General features: G+C 57.2%; 1 protein-coding gene across 11 annotated transcripts in view; it reads right to left on the bottom strand.

Annotated features, from left to right (window-relative positions):
* Window positions 1-8,325: 8,325 nt before the first annotated feature.
* The window catches only part of ATF6 (activating transcription factor 6), a 170,411-nt gene continuing 156,849 nt past the window's right edge, over window positions 8,326-21,887 (bottom strand). For all 11 annotated transcript variants that reach the window (XM_080647276.1, XM_080647281.1, XM_080647278.1 and 8 more), the window contains one exon: window positions 8,326-8,762. In XM_080647276.1, the coding sequence (XP_080503402.1) occupies window positions 8,557-8,762 (206 nt within the window). In that variant the 3' untranslated portion in view covers window positions 8,326-8,556. The remainder of the gene's footprint in view (window positions 8,763-21,887) is intronic.

Genomic DNA, 21,887 nt, shown 5'->3' with positions numbered 1-21,887 from the left:
GCTTTGGGTCACAGCTCCTCCTGCACCCCCTCCTCGGCCCACTCGGACCTCCCTCTCCCCTTTGCACTTCTCTCCCATCTTCATGTTTTTCCCACTTTTCCAGAGACCAGAGGCTTGGGAGCAAATCTCTTGTTCCCGAGCTGGACACCCCGCCCCCTCTTCCTTTTTCCCTCTTTCCCCTCCCCCTTCCCTCTTCTTCCAAGCAAATGCCATTTCACAGAAAGTTCCATATTCACAGCCACTGTTATTTTCAAGCATTTCCCCAGTTCTGACATCATCTCCGCCAGCAAGTCCAGTCCTCACGCCCCGCCCTCCTCGGTTCTGCCCCGCCCACCTCTGCCTGCCCCATCCCTCCTCTGCCCCGCCCACCACTGTTTCTGCCCTGCCCACCTGTTCTGCCCCCCACCTCTGCCTGCCCCATCCCTCCTCTGTTCTGCCCCGCCCACCTCTGCCTGCCCCATCCCTCCTCTGTTCTGCCCCGCCCACCTCTGCCTGCCCCATCCCTCCTGTTCTGCCCGCCCACCTCTGCCTGCCCCATCCCTCCTCTGCCCCACCCCCTGGTCCAGCTCTTTGCTGCCTTGACTCTGAGGATTCACACACAGCTTTCTGGTTCCCTGCTCCGCCTTCACCTCTAGGGCCGTGTTGCTCTGTGAACCTTGGAGCACGAGCTAGGTCTTGGCCTCAGAAGACTTAGCGCCTCGGTTTGGGAACTTCCCTGCACACAGCAATCGCCTGGGGAGGTGCTGACAGTCCCATGGCCAGGCCACACTCTACCAGGGGTGGGCAAACTTTTTGACTCGAGGGCCACAATGGGTTCTTAAACTGGACCGGAGGGCCGGAACAAAAGCATGGATGGAGTGTTTGTGTGAACTAATATAAATTCAAAGTAAAGGAGCGGAGGGGAGAGCAAGAGAACTGGATAGAACTGCCGGATCCGGCCCGCGGGCCGTAGTTTGCCCACGGCTGGTCTAGACCAAGGACTCGGAATGTGGGGGTGGGAGCCGGGCAGCAGCATTTTTAAAGAGACCCTCCCCCCCGTGACTCCAGCTTGTAGCAACGTTTGGGAAGCACAGACACAGTGCTGCGTTGAAGGGGTCAGACTGACCGGTCTTCAGAGCCTCGTCGTCAGCCCGGCCAGGAGCTGCTCTGGGTGCCTGCCAAGGGCACTGGGCTCTCGAGGCAGACCTGCTCCAGGGAGGGCTGACAGGGCCCAGGATACCCACCACCACCGTAGGCCCGGTGCTGGCACCAGGTGGACAGACCCTTCCTCCCCTCCTTCCTGGACACAGCCCTAGCTGTGAGGGCTCACCTCTGATTCCTGCCCTCAGCTGGGTGTGCAGCCCCCTGAGCAGTAGGAGGCAGGTGATTCTCAGGATGGACCCTCTGGGCCTTCAGAAGGAGAATGACGGGCAATACTGGTAACCCTCAAGCCCAGGCCGGCGCCAGCGGCCACCAGCAGGCCCGCCTCCGGTCTGACACTGTCCCTCAGCCTCCTCTCTGACAGGTGCCTGCACGGTGCTTCTCACACTCAGATCCCATCCGATGGCTGGGCCCACCTCAGGCTGACTTGAGAGGCCTGAGTCGGGTCAGAGAACTCGCAGTAGTAAGTTCCAATGGCCGCCGCTGCTGCTGCAGATCTGCTGGCCCTGGGCCTCCTCCCAGGCCCACCGCCACTGCTCCAGGCAGAGGGCTCAGCGATGGGGCCAGGGAACCTGCGGGGAAGCGCCGCATCCGGCTCCCGAGTCCCCACAGACCTGCCTCAGCATGGGGCAGCGTGTCCATGGGTGGGGGCATGTGGTGACAGGTCTGCCACACCAGGAAGATGCCGGGAAAAACGACATCTGTCTGTGGCTTCCTAAACGCTCAATAATTCAACTCAACCAAAAGCACCGAGTTAGCTAGAATGCCGAGCCATACCGGGCTCTGGGGCAGAGCCTTGGGGGTCCCGTCCACAGGGTTTGGAAAGGAGGACTGGGTTCTGCTCTGGGAGCAAAAAAATCCAACTTCCTGCAGGGTTTTCCCTCTGGCCCCTGCACACCCTGCTTGTGAGTCTTGGGAAGGTGGGATGAGCCCCACGTGCCGCCAGCTGTGGTTGCCCTAGGTGATCGGTGGGGCCGGTGGAGGCGGAGGTCCAGCGTTTCCGCCTCCTTCCTGCTCACACTGTGGGAGAATTCGTGGCCCTGCTGAGCATGGCATGAAAACAGCAGCAGGAGGAGCTGGGATGAGGCTCCCTCAAGGAAGGCAGCCTGTTGTCTGATGGGAACCCGTCAGAGCAGGAGAGAATTCTAGCGTCTCTGGGAAACCAGAGACAATGGGATGAAATTCGCCATGTGTCCTAGAACCAGCAGCCAGTGTGCGGGCGAGCTCCGTGGCCACCCAGAGCTCCCGAGAGCAGCTGCGTCGGGCAGCACCCGTCTCCCGGTCTCAGGAACCCACCCTAGAGTGGATCTTCACTGCCCTGTGGGAACATGGTCCCTGGAAGAGACCGCATTCACGTGTCTTTGAGGACAAGGGCGTGGCCCGGTTCACCAGTCCATCTTCCCTCGGGTCCAGGTTAGTTTGACACTTAGCATCTGTGGCAAAGGTTGAAGTTCTGGGGCCACAGCCTTCAGCCCAGCCTGTGCAGCCAGTCTGTTGCTCTAGGTCAGTGGTCGGCAAACTGCTGCTCGCAAGCCACATGTGGCTCTTTGGCCCCTTGAGTGTGGCTCTTCCACAAAATACCACGGCCTGGGTGAGTCTATTCTGAAGTGGCGTTAGAAGTTTAAGTTTAAAAAATTTGGCTCTCAAAAGAAATTTCAATCGTTGTACTGTTGATATTTGGCTCTGTTGACTAATGAGTTTGCCGACCACTGTTCTAGGTTAATCCTGAGTCCCCCGCAGGCCTCAGACGCCAAGCAAGGCAGCTAAGAAATGAGAATCAGGGTGGCCTTGGAGGCCCTCGGTCTCCCTGTGGGACCAGCTGACGTTTGCAGACAGGCTGGGCCTGTGGACAACCGGAGTTGTCAGCCTCGGGACCCTGCACAGGCCCCACCTGAATCGTTTTGCAAGGCAATCCATGTCTGAATGTGGGTGAGGCTCTACCGTAAAGTCCTTTACTCTGGGCCAAAGCATTTCAGTGCTGGGTCTGGAGATTAGTGATCTCAACACCCGCCTCCCTCACCATCTCCTGGTCCAGTGTCCACGCCTGAATTCGGCGCTGCAGCGAGAACTTGGGATCCAAAGGGCCAGCAGCGGCACCCGGGGCCGGGGGGAATGTCAGCCAAGCTCTGGGACTTGCACAGAAGGGGGCCTTCAATCCCGGCAGCAGCCAGCTCTTCACCCCTCGGGAACGCACTAGGATGGGACTGAGGTCCAGGGGGAGCCAGGCAGCAGCCCCGGGCGGGGCCTCCCACGCTGCCCTCAGCACACACCTCCGAGGGGACGAGCTGTCCCCAGAACCCGCCAGCACTGGCCCCGGCTGTGGGACCCCTGACCCTGAGCGTGTCCCACACCCACTCCCCTGGGACGTGTGCTGCGTTCTTCGCTGCTGGTGCTTCCTTCCAGCTGTAAAGGCCGGGCAACGTGGCACAGGAGGAAGGGCATGGCTCTGAAGCCAGGACAGCTTGGCCAGTTGCCCATGTCTCCACTGGGACAGGGACCCATGTCATGAGGCTGTGCAACCTCGAAGGCACCACGCAGGTCAGTGCTGGGCGGCGCCCCAGGGCTTCCTCAGTGGCCTCGCTGCAGAGACGACCGGGCGAAGGGCGCGCTGTGGGCACATGGGAGATCTCACCAGAGGCACAAAAAAGAGTGGACACACCACAAACACAGGACGTGGCCCCGTGCCAACAACGGAGGCGCCGTCAGATAATTACAGGGTGCGAGCCAGAAGAGCCTCCTGCTTACGCCACCACGGATGGTGCAACCAATGCCACTTGTGGTTGTCCTTTGAGATCCCCAAATTTGCTACAACCACATCCCCATTTAGCGGGAAGTCCCGTGGGCACTACTATGGGACCTGGTGGCTGGGTGGGGGTGGGATAGGACCTGGGCGCTGGTTCAGGGGTGGGTAGGACCTAGTCAGGGCTGGGGGGGGGGGTAGGACCTGGTCAGGGGTGAGGGGGGGTAGGACCTGGTCAGGGGTGGGGGGGGGTAGGACCTGGTCGGGGGGGGGGGTAGGACCTGGTCAGGGGTGGGGGGGGGTAGGACCTGGTCAGGGCTGAGGGGGGTGGGTAGGACCTGGTCAGGGGTGGGGGGGTAGGACCTGGTCAGGGCTGGGGGGGGGGGGGGTAGGACCTGGTCGGGGTGGGGTAGGACCTGGGGGCTGGGAGGGACAGAGTAGTTATCTAGTCTCCTGTTCACTTGTTGTTTTGCTGACTCCTCAGTTCATGAACTTCCTGTTTCACAGCTTTTCCTTCTCCAATTACACCACTGAACCCCACTCCCAATACTTCCGTCCCCAGCACAGCTCTGCCACAAGCACTTACTGAAGCCGTGGGGCTAGGAAGAGGGTCTGTCCTCCTGCCCAGGGACCAGGCGTGGCTGACCCACATGCTCTCCGCTCAGCCCACCCTGTCTGCAGAAGCGCTGCCTGGGTCTGGCTTTCTACCGCCTCGCATGTCCTTGGGAACGAGTGTACTTGGCCTAAGGAAGCCTGGTGTCACCGTCACTCAAGCATCTGAACTTGTACGGTAACTGTGTATTCATGTGTCTGGCTCACAGACGACCATGAACTCAGGAGGCGGACCACGCGGTGAAGAGCGTGCCCAGCCCACACACTGGCCTGGAAGCGGGTTCGGGAGGACGAAGGACAGCCGTGAGCGAGCACGGGGCAGCGGCACGCGGGGGCAGAGGCCTGGGTGGGACTGAATCCTCCAGCTCCACGAGAGGATGAAGTATGAGTTTTTAGATCATTTATTTTCCTTGCAAGGACTGTAGTTCCAATATCTGGACACAAGAAAGGAAACTCTTACGTCACCAGCTGGGGAGAATTCAGCCACTCCATCTCAACAGTCAGCGGCTTCAGGCTCTCTGCCTCCCTACTGATCACTTCACACGGAAGACTCATTTCATCTTTCTTCTTTTTACAGAACAAAACAAGGCAAGTTCAAAAACTCTTTATTTGCATTTCAGACACAGGTCAGCGTTGCACTGTCAGGATGCCTGAGGCACGTCGTCCGTCATCACTGTCTCCTTCTTGTGCCGCAAACCAACATGGCTGCAAGGGAGACGCATGCCGCTCGCCCTCACCACTTCTGACAGCACCAGCCCGCAGGCCTTCCCCCTCAGGCCTCAACTCCTCGCCTGGCGCCCTGGGCGGCCCGGCCACTCTGCCAGCGTGATGCGAGCAGGAAACCACCGGAGGTGCCGGGCAGTCTCCCGTGGTGACCCACCGGCAAGTCCGGGCTCCCTGCGAGTCCAATGTCCCAGGTGCACCTGACGAGAGGGGCCTGCTGATCTGTCAGGATTTCACAGCGGGACAGGCCAAGCCTCCTGGTGGAATTAATGGCCGCCAACTTCAGGGTCAAGTGCAAAACGGGGAGCTTGTGACCTTGGCAATCGATACACTGTGACTCTCGAGGTGCTGACTCTCTAAAGCTCACAGCAAACGCATGCGGAGCGCCCCAGCGCCTGGCGGGGGCTGACAGGTCCCACCAGCCTCAGCCTGTCCAGAGCCCTTCTCACTCGCGTTGTCCTAACTCCTGACGGCCGCCCCCGGGGACTCGGACACCATGCACACCGCCGCAGGAGTCCTGGTCTCACCCAGAGAGAACCTGCTGGGGGGCGGTCACTGACAATGTCAGTCAGCAAGACACGCTGGTGTCCTCGGGCAGGACACCTGCGGAGTCAGGCTTCTGCTTCCTAGCAAATTAAAAAACAATCACACAGCTGGGGGAGGGGCCGGAAATGCCCACCCCAACGCTGACTGGGGCAGGAATGAAAATTTCTTACATCCCATGGTCTTTCTCTTAGGCCTGGTTCTTGCTTCCGTATTAGCAGCAAGATCCTTGATTTCTGTAGGTTAAAAGGACTCGTTACTGACAAAAGTGTCCTTTTGGTGAAAGTAACGAGGGGCCCACGAGGGGGGACAAGCGTCTCCGCATGGAGGCCTCCGCGGACTCCTCTGTAGGCTAATGCGTGTGAAACAGCCCAGAACGAAAGGTCCTTTCAAAGCCAGTTCCTCCGAACCTGCTGCCAGGTAGGAGGGGGCAGTCCCCGGGGGCCAAGGTGTTCCTCTGGCCCGTCAGTGCTATTTCTAGGAGGAACTAGGAGGCGGAGGCCGCCTGACACTTCGATGTGTTAGAGACTCAAATACGAGGGCGAGCTGGTCCCTGCAAAGTTTTCCTGCCCAGTTTCCCACGTGAGCTTAGGAGGAGGGGAGCCAGGGCTGCGGGGAGGCAGAGCCGGCGGGAGCTCAGGCAGGACAGCATCTCTTTAAAAAGGACGGAGCCCGCTAAGTCCCAAGTCCTCTGCCTGCTTCCAAGGAACGCTGCTCAGACACCCGGAGTGACTCGGCTCCCTTCGCTGCCTTCACACACCTCCCTGCCTCCTTTGACCAACAAGAAGACGCAAGCAGCGCCGGCTCCAGGTGGGAGCCTGTGCGCACTGCAAAGATCAGAGGGCGCTGTCTGCCTGTGCGCACGAGCCCCGTGACCGGACAGGTTATAAGCTACATGCGCGGCGAATGACAGATGCTTGGCGGACGCCTGGGCGTGGAGACGGAGCCGCAGCCACAGGGCCTCCCTCAGTTCCGGAGGCCGAGCTTGCCTCACTGACCTGTGACCCCGACTCGGCAGGCAGCACAGGGCGTCCACCCCCATCAGGCTGAGCCAGCACACCCGGGGCTCGTGCTTCTCCAGCGGCCGCCCGGCCGCCCCCCTCAGCAGCGCTGGCACCCGAAGGGCCCAGCCTCCTCCCAGAGCACGCCTTCGCTCCTCACAAGCACACAAGCTCCACTTAAGAACGCAATAAATTAAGCCATTATATACATACGCACCCCCCAGAATTCCTGGCTGCCTGAGGCTGTGCCCCTCGTCTCAGAGAGAAGGGCTCCCAGCCATGGGGACTGGGGACAGGGCGCAGCCCTCTGTCCCACCTGCCCAGCGTCAGGACATGATGCTGCCTTTGGTGGGGGAGCAGGTCCCGAGCACCTACGGCTGGCATGGACGGACAGCTGGGCATGGACAGAGCTGCGGGGAGGAGGAAGGGAGGGGAGGGGGGAGGCTCAGTGCAGAGGAGGAGGGAGCCCAAAGACCACCCATACTGTGTCTACACCAACACGGTCACAGCTCTTGTCCAGCTCACTCACATGACAGAGGACGAGGAGCAGGGCCTGGTGCAGGCACCCCAAGAAGTCAGTGCACCCCGGGGGGAACGACCCTGTGGCATCAGCCAGGATGCCAGGTCAGAGGGTGTACATAGAGCCCAGTGGTCAGCACTGGGAAAGGGGATGGACGGACGGTCCCTGATGTCACACACCAGCTTCTGAGGAGCAGCACGAGCCCATGCCCTCACAGGGCTACACTCAGGCACCCCCGGGTGGCGGCGAGCTTCAAAACATGGCATCTGAGCCGCGCCAATTCCCGCAGGCAGAGCCTCTGCTGCTGGGTCCCCGCAGACTCTGAATCTTCCCCTCCCTCTCTTAAGAGGGGGCACTGATAGTGTGGTGGGGAGGGGAGAGTGTGGAGGGGAGGGGAGAGTGTGGAGGGGAGTGTGGGGGAGGGGAGAGTGTGGGGGAGGGGAGAGTGTGGGGGAGGGGAGAGTGTGGGGGAGGGGAGAGTGTGGGGGAGGGGAGAGTGTGGGGAGGGGAGAGTGTGGGGGAGGGGAGAGTGTGGGGGAGGGGAGAGTGTGGGGAGGGGAGAGTGTGGGGGAGGGGAGAGTGTGGGGGAGGGGAGAGTGTGGGGGAGGGGAGAGTGTGGGGAGGGGAGAGTGTGGGGGAGGGGAGAGTGTGGGGGAGAGGAGAGGGTCCCCTCCTACGTTCCCTGGCCTCGAGCCGCAGAGGACACAGGCGCTGTGGCTCTGCCCCCGGGTGTTGGGTGTCTAAGCGCCCCTGGGCCGTGCCCTCCATCTCAGTCCCTCCGGCGCCCCACCTGGCTGGACGCGGGGACGTGCAGACAAACCCCGAGGGGCTCTCCCCTGGCTCCCGGGCTCTGCGGGGGGCGCACTTGGCGCCTGGCTTAGAACCCGTGTGCCGACACGCAGCACCATAGTGGGTGCACAGAACGCACGAGGCGTGCGTGGCCGTGGGCGCCGCAGGGCAGGCTGGCTGCCGCGGACTGAAGCCCAGACGGGCAGAGGCGCGGGCTGACTGGGAAGGCGACTCACACACACACAGGGAAGCGCAGCTCGGAGGGTGCGGAGAATCTACTTGAGGCCACACGGGAGGGGACAGGGCCACACGGCCAGAGAGGCGCCTGGGGCTGCATCCGGCTCTCCCAGGAGCGGGCACGTGGACGGAGCAGCTCCTTTTCTTTGTCCCCAAACTCCATCACCAGGAGCTCCCGGAGCCACCTGGCAGGCAGGCGGAGGAAGCACCGGCCCTGCAGCACAGGGTCCCTCGGCTCCCAGGCTGCGGTGCTACTGCAGGGAGCCCGGGAGGGTGCTGAGCACGCGGGTGGCCTCGGCGGCTGCGGGCGGGGAGCTGAAGGAGCTGGTCTGGTTCTGCTGCTGGGCTCGGAGGGGAGGCGGCACCGAGGAGCTTTTGATGTGGAGGACCCTGGTGTCCATCACCTGGCAGTCGATCTGCATCATCACCTCATAGTCCTGCCCATTGATCACGTTCTCTGTGGAGGAAAACAACAGGTGAGTCGGCCACAGCGTGGGCCCAAGTGAGACACAAAGGAGCGCAGGGCGCGAGCCCTCACACCCACCGAGGTCCAGCGGCGCCGGTCAGCGAGCAGCAACGCTGGGCTGGGGGCCTGCAGGGAATGGCCTGGTTCTGGGACAAGCAGACAACGTCCAATGGGGACCATAGGGACTTGTAGGTAAAAGGCAGGCTCGCTGCAGAAGGAAACGGGAAAGCCACACACAGCCACATCTGCACGTGCGGGGAGACTCCGTATCGGGAGGCTAATGCACGCAGGCACGTCCACCGCCGCTCACTTCTCAGGGAGGGGCCAACGCACCTCCTCGTCATACCCTGAGGACCACTTTCTAACTTGTAGTGCGCAACACGCGGCAGAAGCCACTGTGAGGATTACAGACAGACAGCGTCTCTCCCGCCCAGCGCCCAGCGGGCCGGCCGCAGTGCCGCCTGAGGGGCTGTGTCAACTTGGACAAGCGCTGGGGTAGCCACGTGGCTCCTCGTCTGCATTTCCATCTGTGAATCCAGAGCTGGGGGTGGGGGCAGCCTCATCCTGCGAGGCCTTGCAGGGAGAGCACTCGGGGCAGCGGGTTTCAGACATTAAATACGTGGCCTCTGTGGGACAAAGACGGAATTTAAAGTAGAATTATTTCTCCTCCGTTACCTTCCTTTACTGTGACCTGTGCTGCCGAGCGCTACACATCAGCAGGAAGAAAGCGGTGTCTGCCTCTGCGCGTCAGCCGTGGGCTCCTAGGACCAGGGTCCTCGGGGAGGCCCTCGAGAGCGGCTTTGGGAGCCCACACTCCCTGAGCTGCAGGTGCAGCTCTGTGAGAGGCCCCCATCATGTCAGGGGGCCCGCTCCCCTCCCCCCCAATGTTAAAAACTAATCAGATCTCATCATCCATCAACTTGGTCTTGAGCAGATGCTCCAGTTTAAAGCTGACGGAAGACATCATTCCTCCACTTTTATGGGTTGGTTATCTGTTCCAGTTTTTAAAACAGTCTCACGGCTGATGAATTCCAAGTCTCGCGCAGTTTCTTGTTGCAGTCAGAGCAAACGCCCTGCCCCGGCTCTGCTGGCAGCTGTGCTCAGGGCGAGCAAGCCTTTCCTCCCTTCAGAGAATGCAACCCGAATGCCTGTGAGTGAGCCAAGTTTCCTAGCAACGTGTTTCTTCCCCAAAAAGGAGGTGAAAGAAAGACAAGCTGCTGATGTGCTTGTAGTCACTTAATTCAGAACATGTGACAGTTCAATTTCCAGGCGCCACACGGTCATCTCCTTTCAGAACCATGGCCCCTCCCATTTTATTCTATTTCATTATTACCTTTTTGTAATCCTCACCTGAGGATATTTTCCCATTGATTTTTAGAGAGAGTGGAAGGGAGGGAGAAAGACACAGAGAGAGAGAGAGAGACATCGATGTGAAAGAGACACATCGATTGGTTGCCTCCCTCACGCGCCCTGACCAGGGCCAGGGATGGAGCCTGCAATGGAGGTCCGTGTCCTTGACTGACATTGAACCCGGGACCCTTCAGTCCGTAGGCCAGCACTGAGCCAAACCCACTAGGGTGTCCCTACCATTTTAGAAAAACTAAAGTTGTGAGTGCGCATGAATGTGCATGTGCGCGTGCACTGGGACACAGGTGACCTGATGATGGAAAACACATGGATTAGAGGTGTGTCACACACTAATTTTACTGCTTCCCTGGATGACCTCGGAACCCAGACGACAGCTTCAGAGCCAGGTGGCACCCGTCCAGGCCTGCAGAAGTCACTGGAGCTGTGTGCCCGCCGCGGTGTGAACGGGCGACCAGAGTTCTTTAGCGCCTTAAATATCAAGAGAGATGGAGAACTGGGACAAGAGCTCAGATGCTTTGAGGAAAATGAAAGCTGCAACTGATTCCAAACCCAGGAGTCCCAGCTGTGGCCGGTGGCCAGGAAGAGGCTGGGCTGGGACAGTGGCTGCTTGGAGACGGGCTCCCTGCTTAGCTCCTTTCTGAAGGCAGAACTCAGTGCCAAGGCAGCCATTGGGGTTACGCGAAGGAGAGAGAGGGCGTGTCGCCTTGAGCTGAGTCCAGGAGCCCCTTCTGAATGACAAGCTGGCCCCTTCAGCCAGTCGGAGTCCCCAGTTAGCCAGCACCTCATGCAGCTACAGGGGCAGCGGCAGGGCTCAGGCCTCCTGTGGGACTCTGACCGACGGGTGTGCCAGCTGCACCCCTGGACAGGCGGGGGCAGACCAGCTCCTTTCAGACCTTCCTTCCTCAACGGCTCTGGCCACGCTAACACTGCCCAGGCTGGCAGGACGGCATTTCCGAGTGCCGCCTCTGGCCTGTGCCTCAGTGGGAGCAGAAGGCGTCAGAACAGCGCTGACAAGGATGAGGACCTGCAGCTCTGGTGGCTCAGGCAGGAGGGCGGGCCAGGCGTCGGCGCCCCACCAACCAGAGAGAACGTCAATGCTCCAGGCTCTGGCAGGCGGGCAGGCGTGTGGGGTCCAGGGGAGACTGGCCGTTCTGTGTTCGGGACGAAAAGGACAGAGGCTGCTTGGGAACAATGGAAGCAGAAGGAAGAGAACGAGTGAAGGGAGAGGCTGATGCAGCCCCTCTCCTAAACGGCGGGCCTCCGAGTCGGGAGAGGAGTGAGACAGGAGCGCCGCTCAGAAACCTCAGGCAACTGGAAGGAAGGGTGTGTGACCCGAGGGCACGGGGCGCCCACCCCGTACACCGCCGCTGAGATGACCACACTGACCCCAGGGCCCTGACCACAGCAGAGCTAACGCGCAGGTCCCCGGCGAGTTCCGCTGGGAAGGGACCAGGCTCCCTGTGCTTTGCAAGAAGCACTTCGGACCAACAGGGCCCCGAGCTGAGCCCCGCAAGAGGCCGGCGCCCTGAGCGCCAGGCCGGGACGGGCAGTGACTGGCGGAGAGATCTGTGCCCAAGCCCAGCAGGGTGTGGGGGAAATGGAAAAACAAGACCCCAAAAGGGTAGGGAAGGGGGACAAAGCCGCAGGACGGACAGGAGGCGGGTCCACCCGCCAGCACGACCCTGCTGTTTTCCCTCCAGCTCTGCTGGGCCCAGGGAATTCTCCCCAGTGAAGAACCCTATGAACATGCAGGCCCATTTCAAGTCCCACCTCCGAGACCCTCCCCTGAGGAGCCAGGCGGTCTCTTCCCTGTCACCATATACACCGTGCCGCTCCCGACTGCCGCTCCCCCGAGTCTGGCTCCTTGAGGAAACAGCTGGCATCTCTCGGGTGTAGAACGGGAACCTGCCCATCAGCCGGGAAGAATGTGAGCAAGTGAGTCATGCTGCTCATGGCAATGGAACCTTCTGGAGACACAGGGAGCTCCTAGCAACCAGCACCTCTGCCTCTGCCAGAGGAATTACAGATGGAGCCGCTCTGACGGGGAGGCGGGGCAGAGGTGTCACCGGTGTCCCTGTGAGACCCACCAGGCTTGCTCCATGCTCGTGGGCAGCGGGGGTCAGGTCAGCGAGCTTCCGCCGTTAGAAGACGGGTAATGACCTCACACACAGGAGTGCGGGCCTAGCACACGGGGGAAACCGCCAGCCTGGAGCTTTGGCTGGGCTCAAGCCCAGAGATGGCCAACTTTCCTGCTTCTCGTAAGTAAGCCACTGGCACCAGGACCCATGGAAACTGGACCAACGTTCAGAAGCACTTCCCCACCAAACCCCCAACCACCCCCTGCCAGCAGAGAACGCTGGAACCTGGGCATGACCACGCGGGGCCAGAGAGCACCCTTCCTCTGGACAACAGTGGCTCCTTGACTGCATTCAGTCCACGTGTGGGCATCACATCTTCTCGGAGCGTCAGGAAGGCTTTCTCGCCCTGGCTGGGAGCTCGGCTGGTTGGGCGTCGCCCGTGCACCAGAAGATTGAGGTTCAATTCCCGGACAGGGTACATACCGGGGTTGCAGGTTCAATCCCTGGTGGGGGCGTGCGGGAGGCAGCCGACGCATGCTGCACGCTCACATCGATGCTTCTCTCCCTCTCCCTTCCTCTCTCTCTGCAGTATCTCTGCCATCATGTTGAGAAGGCTCAGCTTCCAACAGGAATCGCAGAGCCGGAGTAACCAAGATGGCGGCATAGGTAAGCACCTAAACTGCTGCCTCGCACAACAATTTCAAAACTACAACTAAAAGACAGAACAGACACCATCCAGAACCACAGGAAGGCTGGCTGAGTGGAAATTCTACAACTAAAAGGAAAGAGAAAAGCTCACGGAGAATCAGAGGAGTGGCAAAGGGCTGAGGTATGGAGACGCGTGCGCAGAGAGGAAGGGCGGCTGAGTGCCTAGCTGACTTTCTCTGGCGGGAGCGGGAAGGAAGCCCCCAACTGCACTGAACCCCAGTTCCGGGCAAAACCCCGTGGACCCAGGCTCATACAGGGGAAGTCTGGACTATCAGGTAGAGAGAAAGGCACACGGAAACTCGGAGACTCAGGGGAGCCATGGCGGGCAGGGGTCTGGAGGCGCATGCGCGCGAGTGCTCGCAGAGAAGACTGAATGCGGAGGTTGCCGCAGGCTTTCCCTAGCAGAAGGGAGATGGAAGCTCCTGACCGCACTGAACCCCAGTTCCGACTGCACTGAACCCCAGTTCCAGGCGAGCCCCTGGAGACCCACGCTCTTACAGGGGGAATCTGGACTGTCAGGTGGAAACTCGGGAGCCACGGAAGGCAGAGGTCTGGAGGCGCGCACGTGCAAGGGCAGGGCTGACGGGAGCCAAGACTGTCTGCTCCGCCCTGATACTCTGCCCCATCCAAGCTGAGCACAGAGGCTTTTGCAATTTTGCAAGTCTGATCCTATAAGGCTGTCTCCAGCACCGAACTTCTCCCAGCGTAGACACAGCTGATCCTCACAGCCAACTGGCCTGGAGGTCTATTCCTCCCAGTGATACTAACAACAATCAAGACTTAACTACAACAAGGCTGTACACACAGTCCACAAAGAGGTGCACCAAGAGTGTCCACCTCAGGTTAACTGCAGAGGCCGACCCACTGGGCCATATAGGAAACCTATCACACAAAGCTACCCTACCAACTCAGGGAAGAAGCAAAAATGCAGAGACAAACAGATTACAAATCAAAGAAATGGAGGAAAACAAACGACTGGATATAGAATTCAAAACCACGGTTATAAGACTTTTCAAGAATATCCTAGAAAAGGCCGATAAATTTAGCGACACCCTCAAAGATATGAAAAAGGACCAACTAGAAATTAAACATATACTGACTGAAATAAAAAATATTATACAGAGACCCAACAGCAGACTAGAGGAACGCAAGAATCAAGTCAAAGATTTGAAATACAAAGAAGCAAAAAACACTCAACCAGAAAAGCAAAAAGAAAAAAGAATCCAAAAAGTTGAAGATAGTGTAAGAAGCCTCTGGGACAACTTCAAGCGTACCAACATCAGAATTATGGGGGTGCCAGAAGAAGAGAGAGAGCAAGATACTGAAAACCTATTTGAAGAAATAGTGACTGAAAACTTCCCCCATCTGGTGAAAGAAATAGACTTACAAGTCCAGGAAGCACAGAGAACCCCAAACAAGCGGAATCCAAAGAGGACCACACCAAGACACATCATAATTAAAATGCCAAGAGCAAAAGACAAAGACAGAATATTAAAAGCAGCAAGAGAAAAACAGTTAGTTACCTACAAGGGAGCACCCATACGACTGTCAGCTGTTTTCTCAACAGAAACTATGCAGGCCAGACGGGAGTGGCAAGAAATATTCAAAGTGATGAATAGCAAGAACCTACAACCAAGATTACTCTACCCAGCAAAGTTATCATTCAGAATTGAAGGTCAGATAAAGAGCTTCTCAGATAAGAAAAAGCTGAAGGAGTTCATCACCACCAAACCAGTATTATATGAAATGCTGAAAGGTATTCTTTAAGAAGAGGAAGAAGAAAAAAGTAAAGATAAAAATTATGAACAACAAATACATATCTATCAACAAGTGAACCTAAAAATCAAGTGAATTAAAAACCTGAGGGACAGAATAATCTGGTGAATATAATAGAATCAGGGGCATAGAAAGGGAGTGGACTGACAATTCTCAGGGGGAAAGGGGTGTGGGGGGTGTGGGAAGAGACTGGACAAAAATCGTACACCTATGGATGAGGACAGTGGGGGAGAGGTAAGGGCAGAGGGTGGGGTGGGAACCGGGTGGAGGGGAGCTATGGGGGGGGAAAGGAGAAACAATTGTAATAATCTGAACAATAAAGATTTATTAAATTGAAAAAATAAAATAAAAATAAAACTACAACATCTTAAAAAAGAAAAAAAAGAAAAAGGAATCGCAGAGCCAGAGTTTCAGACCACAAAGGAGCCTGAAAAGGCTCCCACCAGAAAGCTTCGTGTCCTTCTTATTCATAAAGCCGAGCCCGGAATGTCTGCATAACGTCACAGGACAGGTTGCTCAGAAAACTCACTCGCATGCTAGACAGGATAAGACGACGCGATGGCTAGCGCTGCAAGTTCAGACGAAGAGCCAGCAGACCGCCTGTCCTGATGGGTGTGGGAGGCTGTTTGTGCAGCACCTTTCCCTGGAGGAAGACCCTCTCCCTCCACAGCCGTGAGGCAGGCACAGGCCCAGGGCAGGGCCCGGGAGCTGCCTCTGACCCGACGCCCTCCTGGGCGGCATCCAGACAGTAGGACCTCCGTCTGCTGGGCAGAGGCAGCGCGCACGCCACTGAGCAGCTACGTGAACGAGGCCGTGGCCCTGTGGCAAGGACCCCGGACGCTGGCCTCTGCGTGCTGGGAGCGTCCTGGGCGCCTCTGGGAACTGAGCCTGAGACGGGCGTCAGAGAATGTGCTGTCCCAGCGCGGGCTCCTCCACCATCACTTCCTCTCCTCGCACAATGCCCACGAGCTGCCGCGCCTGTGGCTCCCCGGCTGGAGTGGAGCGTGAACCAGCCCAGTGGGCAGGAGAAGTAAACACAATGGCCTGGTGACGCGTGGGGGTGCCGCAGACAAAGGACGAAGCTGACGCTGGAGGCAGAGGGAGGTGGGGCTGGAGGGAGCCTCAGAAAGAGGGCTGGGCAGGAAGGTGGTCTCTGGTGAGAAGGTGGGACTGAGGGACCCAGTGTGCAGGTGGGCACGCCGGGCCGAACCAGAGAAGAGCACGGACCTGCCATGACCTGGGGTCTTGGGGGCGTGCGGGGCCAGGCCCTGTGTGTGGGAGATGCTGCCAATGCACTGCTCGCGGTGACCAGACCAGTAGGGGGACAGCAACGGGACCCAGGGAAGCTGCTGGAAACAGTGTGGATGGATGTGTTTGTCTTGACGACGTTACCCAGAGCCTCTCGAGTTCCATGATTCAATGTGCAAAGAAAGCAGAGAACAGAAGAAAAGGCGGTGGGACTGTCAAGGAACCTGGGGAAGCGTGGACGGAGGCCCCAGTGAGCCTGAGCAGCCCCGGCACGGCCGTTTCCTCCCGACAGGTTCTCCCGGCCCAGTGTCGGGACCGGCATCTCCTCAGTGAGAACCCTGCCCCTGTGGAGCCACCACACGAGGACCGAGTGAGGGCGGGAAAGGCTGGCTTATACCTTAGAACGCAGGCCATCAACATCCCTAAAGACACTGCCTTTCCCAGGATCTTTAGAAAGCAAGACTTCATAACAAGAAGGCTTTGCCACAGCCCCTCCTTGGGCCAGAGGCGCCTGTTACTTACGCCATTCGCTCATCAGGCGAATACCACCCACAGGACGCCCTGCCTGCAGCCACGCACGTCCCACAGGTACTGATGGGCACGGTGTTGCCTTGACAGAGCCACCAGGCTCACTTTAACCCATTTTCCACGCGGGGACCCCCTGCTCACTGCGCAGCCCGGCACCGTCAGTGAGCAGGGAGTCTGCGCCCGCGGTCAGCCGGCTCAGTTACACAGATATTACGTGGCAGCCGCATGTGCCGGGCCCCAGATGGCAATACCGGCCCGGTCAAGGCCGACTGTGGAAAAAGGGGCGGCACTCTCTTGGTGACATTTAAGGGTGACGGGAACAAAGAGAAGGGTGCCTTCCCAGCCCTGAAAGGGGTGGTGGGGGGAGGGGGCAGGTAACAAAAGGCTCTGAGCTATGCTCAAGGGTCCTCGGCCTGGCAGGGGTGGGCAGCTCTCAAGAAGGGAAGCATGAGTCAGGCACGAAGGCAGGAGGCAGCACGCCCGCTGGATTCCAGGGATTTCATGATGAAATCTACTGAGTTATGGCTGCCTAACTCATTGGTTCAGGGGACTGGACACATCCTTCCCAGCAGACCTGGCCACAGGGACACTTCTGCACTCAGAGAGGCCTCGGCGCAGCTGGCTGGGGAAACAGTGTATGAAGAACAAAACAGAAACCAGAATGACGGCCACAAAAATGGCCTAAGAGACGCCCAGGCCTTGGCAGGAGCACCCAGGCCAGGCCGCCATGGCCCAGGTGCGGGAGCAGGGAGGTGCTGCCGGCACGCCACAGACACAGAGCCAGCGAGAGGACTGAGCCTGACAGTGCTCACTGAGCCACGGGGGACGAAAGGCCGATGGTGTGTGTCTCCCTTGATGCTGAGACAGAGCCCCCATGCTAAACAGCTGATCACAGGGCCCACGGAGACCCCACGGTCCTTCACCAACGTCGTCACGAGGGAAGCATCTCTCAGGGACAAGCCTCTGAGGCAAAGGCAACGAGAGGGACAAACTGTATGCGAAGAGCTGAACGGGTCCTTTACGAACAAGGCCCACGGAGCAGTCCGTGGTTTGGGCAGGTGCTTGCCCTCTGTGCTGTGCTGTGCTGCTTAGGAGAGAGGAACAGTCCAGCCCTGGCGGGTGTGGCTCAGTCAGCTGGACATTGTCTGGTGCAGCCAGGTCCACTCCTGGCCAGGGCACATGCCCGGGCTGGGTTTGATCCCTGGCAGGGGGGGCGCACAAGGAGGCACCCGATTAATGTCTCTTTCTCTCTTAAAGGTCTCTCTCTCTCCCTCTCCCTTCCTCTCTCTTTAAAAAATCAATAAAAAATATTAAATAGAGAGAGAACACGTCCCAACTCCCTCCAGGCTAGGTTACTGTGGACCACACTTGAGGGAGAGGAGGGCCTCAGGTGGCCTGTCTGAAGCGAGTCGTCCTGCTGCCAGCAGGTTCGTCTTCCGCAACCCCCAGCTCTCAGCTCCCCGAGGCCGTGGCCTCTGCGCCTGAGACGGTGCAGGTGCAGAACCAGGGCCGCCTCTGCTTGTGACAGAATGGTGTGCAGGACTGAGCTAGGCAGTAGCCGGGGAAGAGGTTTCCAGTCATGCACAGGCATGACTCGGGAGCTCTGAGAGGGGCCAATGAGCCTTGTTAAACGAAGGCATCATTAACGTTCCCTCAGAACTACTGATTTTGTTAAGTTAATACCCAAGTTTATAGTATGACTTAAGAGGAAGGAAATATTCTTTGCATGTTGAACATGCTTAAATCAAAGTCATCTGTACTTTGCCCCAAGTTTTCCATTACTACAATTAATGAAGGAAGAGGTGAAGTAGCACGTACACATTTCTATTGTCTCAGAACTTCGATGCCATCTCTTGATAAAACTGGGTCAATGAATAGTGACTACTCAGTGGGGAGGCTTTCAGATACGATGCGTGCACACGCATACACACCTATTGTAGTTCGGAGAGGACTGCCTACAATGCACATTTTCTGAAAACCAGTTTTCCCTCGTGTGCAGGATGGGATCCATGTCGATATTCTACCTGAGGGCACCGGGGCTCTGGGTGCCGTGCAACGGGACACGGGTTCCCTGAGGGTGACAGGCAGCGCCGAGAGCACCCCGGGGCCTCGACCTGGGTTCACACTCGGAGTTCCTTCCTGTAGAGTGTGGCTGTATCGAATGGTTTCCTTCTAAAGAGCAGACTATGATTAAAGTGACGGAGAGTGACTGTGAGATGAGGTGACAAAGACACGGGCTTCCCTCTCAGACACTCTGGTTTGCTCACTCTGGGGGCCAGGACAGAGGGAGGCCCTGGCCAGCAGCCAGCAGCCAGCAGGAAAATGCAGCTCTCAGCCCAACAGCTCACCAGGCATCGGGTCCCAGACAACCCCCGAGTGGACCTGGGTGTGCCCTCCGGGCGGAGCCTTCACCTGAGACCCCAGCCCAGCTCACAGCACAACCAGCACCTCACGTGGGACCTTGAGCCCGAGGCCCAGTGAGGCTCTGCCTGGGTCGGACCCACTGAAACTATCAGACACTGAAGGCTGTTTTAAGCCACTAAGTTTGGGGTGATTTGCTACAGCTCTATAACTAATACACTGAGCTGCCAGTACGTTTTAATGAGCAGTGGGTCAGGTGACTTAACAGTGGCCTATCCAAAAGAATTTAAAGTGTCTGATGTATACATTTAATCGTGTTGTAATAAGCAAGTTTACCTTTATAATATTTCTTTTTTAAAAAATATATTTTATTGATTTTTCACAGAGAGGAAGGGAGAGGGAGAGATAGTTAGAAACATCGATGAGAGAGAAACATCAATCAGCTGCCTCCTGCATACCCCCTACTGGGGTTGTGCCCGCAACCAAGGTACATGCCCTTGACCGGAATCGAACCTGGGACCCTTCAGTCCGCAGGCCGACGCTCTATCCACTGAGCCAAACCAGTCAGGGCTACCTTTATAATATTTCTTAAAGTGTGGCTAATACTTCAATTGGTTCAAAAGGGCCAATTTGAAATGGAGAGTCAAGAAATCAAAAGGTTGTAACAGCGAGAAGATTTGGTCAAAAGCTAAGAAATTCCAGTGTCGACGAGGCAGAGCTCTGACAGAGGGATGGTTGGTCCTAGCAGGTCTGAGGACATCTGAGGACTGTCCCTGGGTGAGGAGTGAAGCTGTAAAATAATCCTACTTTTGAGAGCATGACAGTGGGATATAAACACACAAGATGGAACGGAAACACTGGGCAAGGACACACGCATGGGCACCACCTACTGTGCTTCCCTGGCTCGGCCCCGCCCTTCACGCCCGTTCCTCGCCACATAGGAGGGCCCCGGGTCCGCCGACTGGAGGCCGAGACAGTAGCACAACGCGTGGCCACGAAAAACCACCAGCACATGGTTCCTTTAGCAATTACTATTTCCTGTTATGTCTTAGACTCTAGCCCTACTGTCAAAGAATTTCAGATTATTTCACAACTTGAGGCATTGAGAATATTTAGCAGAAAGTTCCAGAAACCGAAATTTCACCTGAGGTAAGAATAAGACTTGCTCAGGAGAGGGAAAAGACAAACCAAAGATAGTGAAAATATTTGCAAATCATAAACCTGATAAGGAACTTGTATCTACAGCATGTAAAGAACTCCTACAACCCACTCATAAGATAACAGTCCCGTTTTTAAATGAGCTGAGACTTTCTCCAAAGATGTACGAAGAGCCGGGCGCCTGGGAGATGCCAGCATCCCGAGCCCAACGTAAAATGCAAACCAGGACCAGCGTGGACGCAGCACCTCCGCCCCTGGACGGCTGTGGTCAGGACAGACAGTGGTCCGTCAGTGCTGCTCGGACGTGGGGAGCATGGGACCTTCGACACAACTGCTGGGAACGCACATGTACAGCTTGCATTTATTTGATTGATTCATGGTATTTATTTCAAATGCACAATTTGCTACCTTTTCCATCAATGAATCAACTGAATCGAAACAGGAAAACAGCTGGCCAGTGAATACAGAATGTCTCTAAAAGTCTCTACTTCATAACAAATGTGAAGCATCTCGTATTCCATATTGAGATAAAACTTTTTTTAAAGAGACATAACATTCAAATTCATTATCATAAATGCAATTTAATCCGCAAATGTTAAATAAGGTTTGTTATGGCTTAAAATCTTCTTGAGAAATAGATTATTGAAGCAGGACCTTAAAACGGCTCTCATAAAAACAGATGCCAAGAACAGCAATGACGAACCCCACTGGCATTTCCCCTGCTGCAGCCGCGCTCTCGCACCGCGTGGGAAAATCCGCTGTTTAACACTCTCTCACTGCGCGGGCGTGGGCGGCAGCTCTCTGGGTTCACGGGAGTTTACTGTCATCAGAAACCAAGCTCATCATTTATCTTCTTTCCGAAACACACAGTTTAAAGACAAGTTGCCAGCCCGCGTGTACAAGCCAGAGCTTTAGAGCCATGCCCACCTCTCCTGGGAGCGCCCGCTCTGAGCTGTGTGAGCCTGTGTCCTGCACTCAGCCCGAGTCCAGGACGCACCGTGCTTCCCCGCCCAGCTGCCAAGAGCCACAGACTCTCCCTCGGAAACTTCCTGGGACCCGGCCCCTTCCTCTCCATTCCAGGCCTGCAATGACCTCACCCGCTGCTGCCACGTCTCCCAGCTCACGCCTGCAGCTGCCAGGCTCTGGTCTTCCTCCCGGCTCATCTTCCCTCCCAACTTCCTTCTATTTGCAGGCCTCAGCCAGATCAACAGTTCACAGAGCTGCCACGGTGTTATTTTGTTTAATAGGTTAAAATCACTGCCTGAGCTCATTTAATGACCTAAGCCACCCAGCTGCACCCTGCACACCTGGTCTTGTTCCTCTCCATGGTCTCCGCCCAGACCCCATGCTCAGTCCCAGCTCAGGGCTCATGATGTGTGGCAAGCAGCAGCTGCTCACCCACCCGCCTGGCACCATCATTTCCATCCTAAGAGGACTCTGTGCTTTTTGCACATCGCAACGTGCCCAGTTAAGTAAAACAGTACATTCCTGAGCCTCCCTTGAAGCTGAGCGTAAGCAGTTTACGTCCAATGAGACATAAGCAGAAGTCTGCTAGGAATTTCTGGAAAAGGTTACTTTCCTGAAAACGCAATGCCTTCCCCCTTTTCTGTCTAAAATACAGATATGAGGCTTGAGCTGCAGCAGCCACTTTGGCATCAGCCAGGAACAGCCGCCACAAGGGCAGCAGCCTTGGTCCTGGCTGGCATCCTTAAATCGTTGCGTCAAAGCAGCACAGGGCTGGTTCACTGCGTAGATGTCTCAACATGCAGGGGAAATAAATCCAGTGCACGTACACCAGCAAACAGCAAGGTTTTCTGTCACTTGTAGCTGAACGCAGTCCTTATGCAAATATCTCATCCTCTCCTCATCCTTACACTCTTAGATTTCCTTT

The sequence above is a fragment of the Plecotus auritus genome (genome assembly GCF_963455305.1).
Source record: "Plecotus auritus genome assembly, chromosome: 12".
Lineage (NCBI taxonomy): Eukaryota > Metazoa > Chordata > Mammalia > Chiroptera > Vespertilionidae > Plecotus > Plecotus auritus.
Note: the sequence above shows the minus strand (reverse complement) of the source record. Positions and strands in the feature narration are given on the sequence as shown.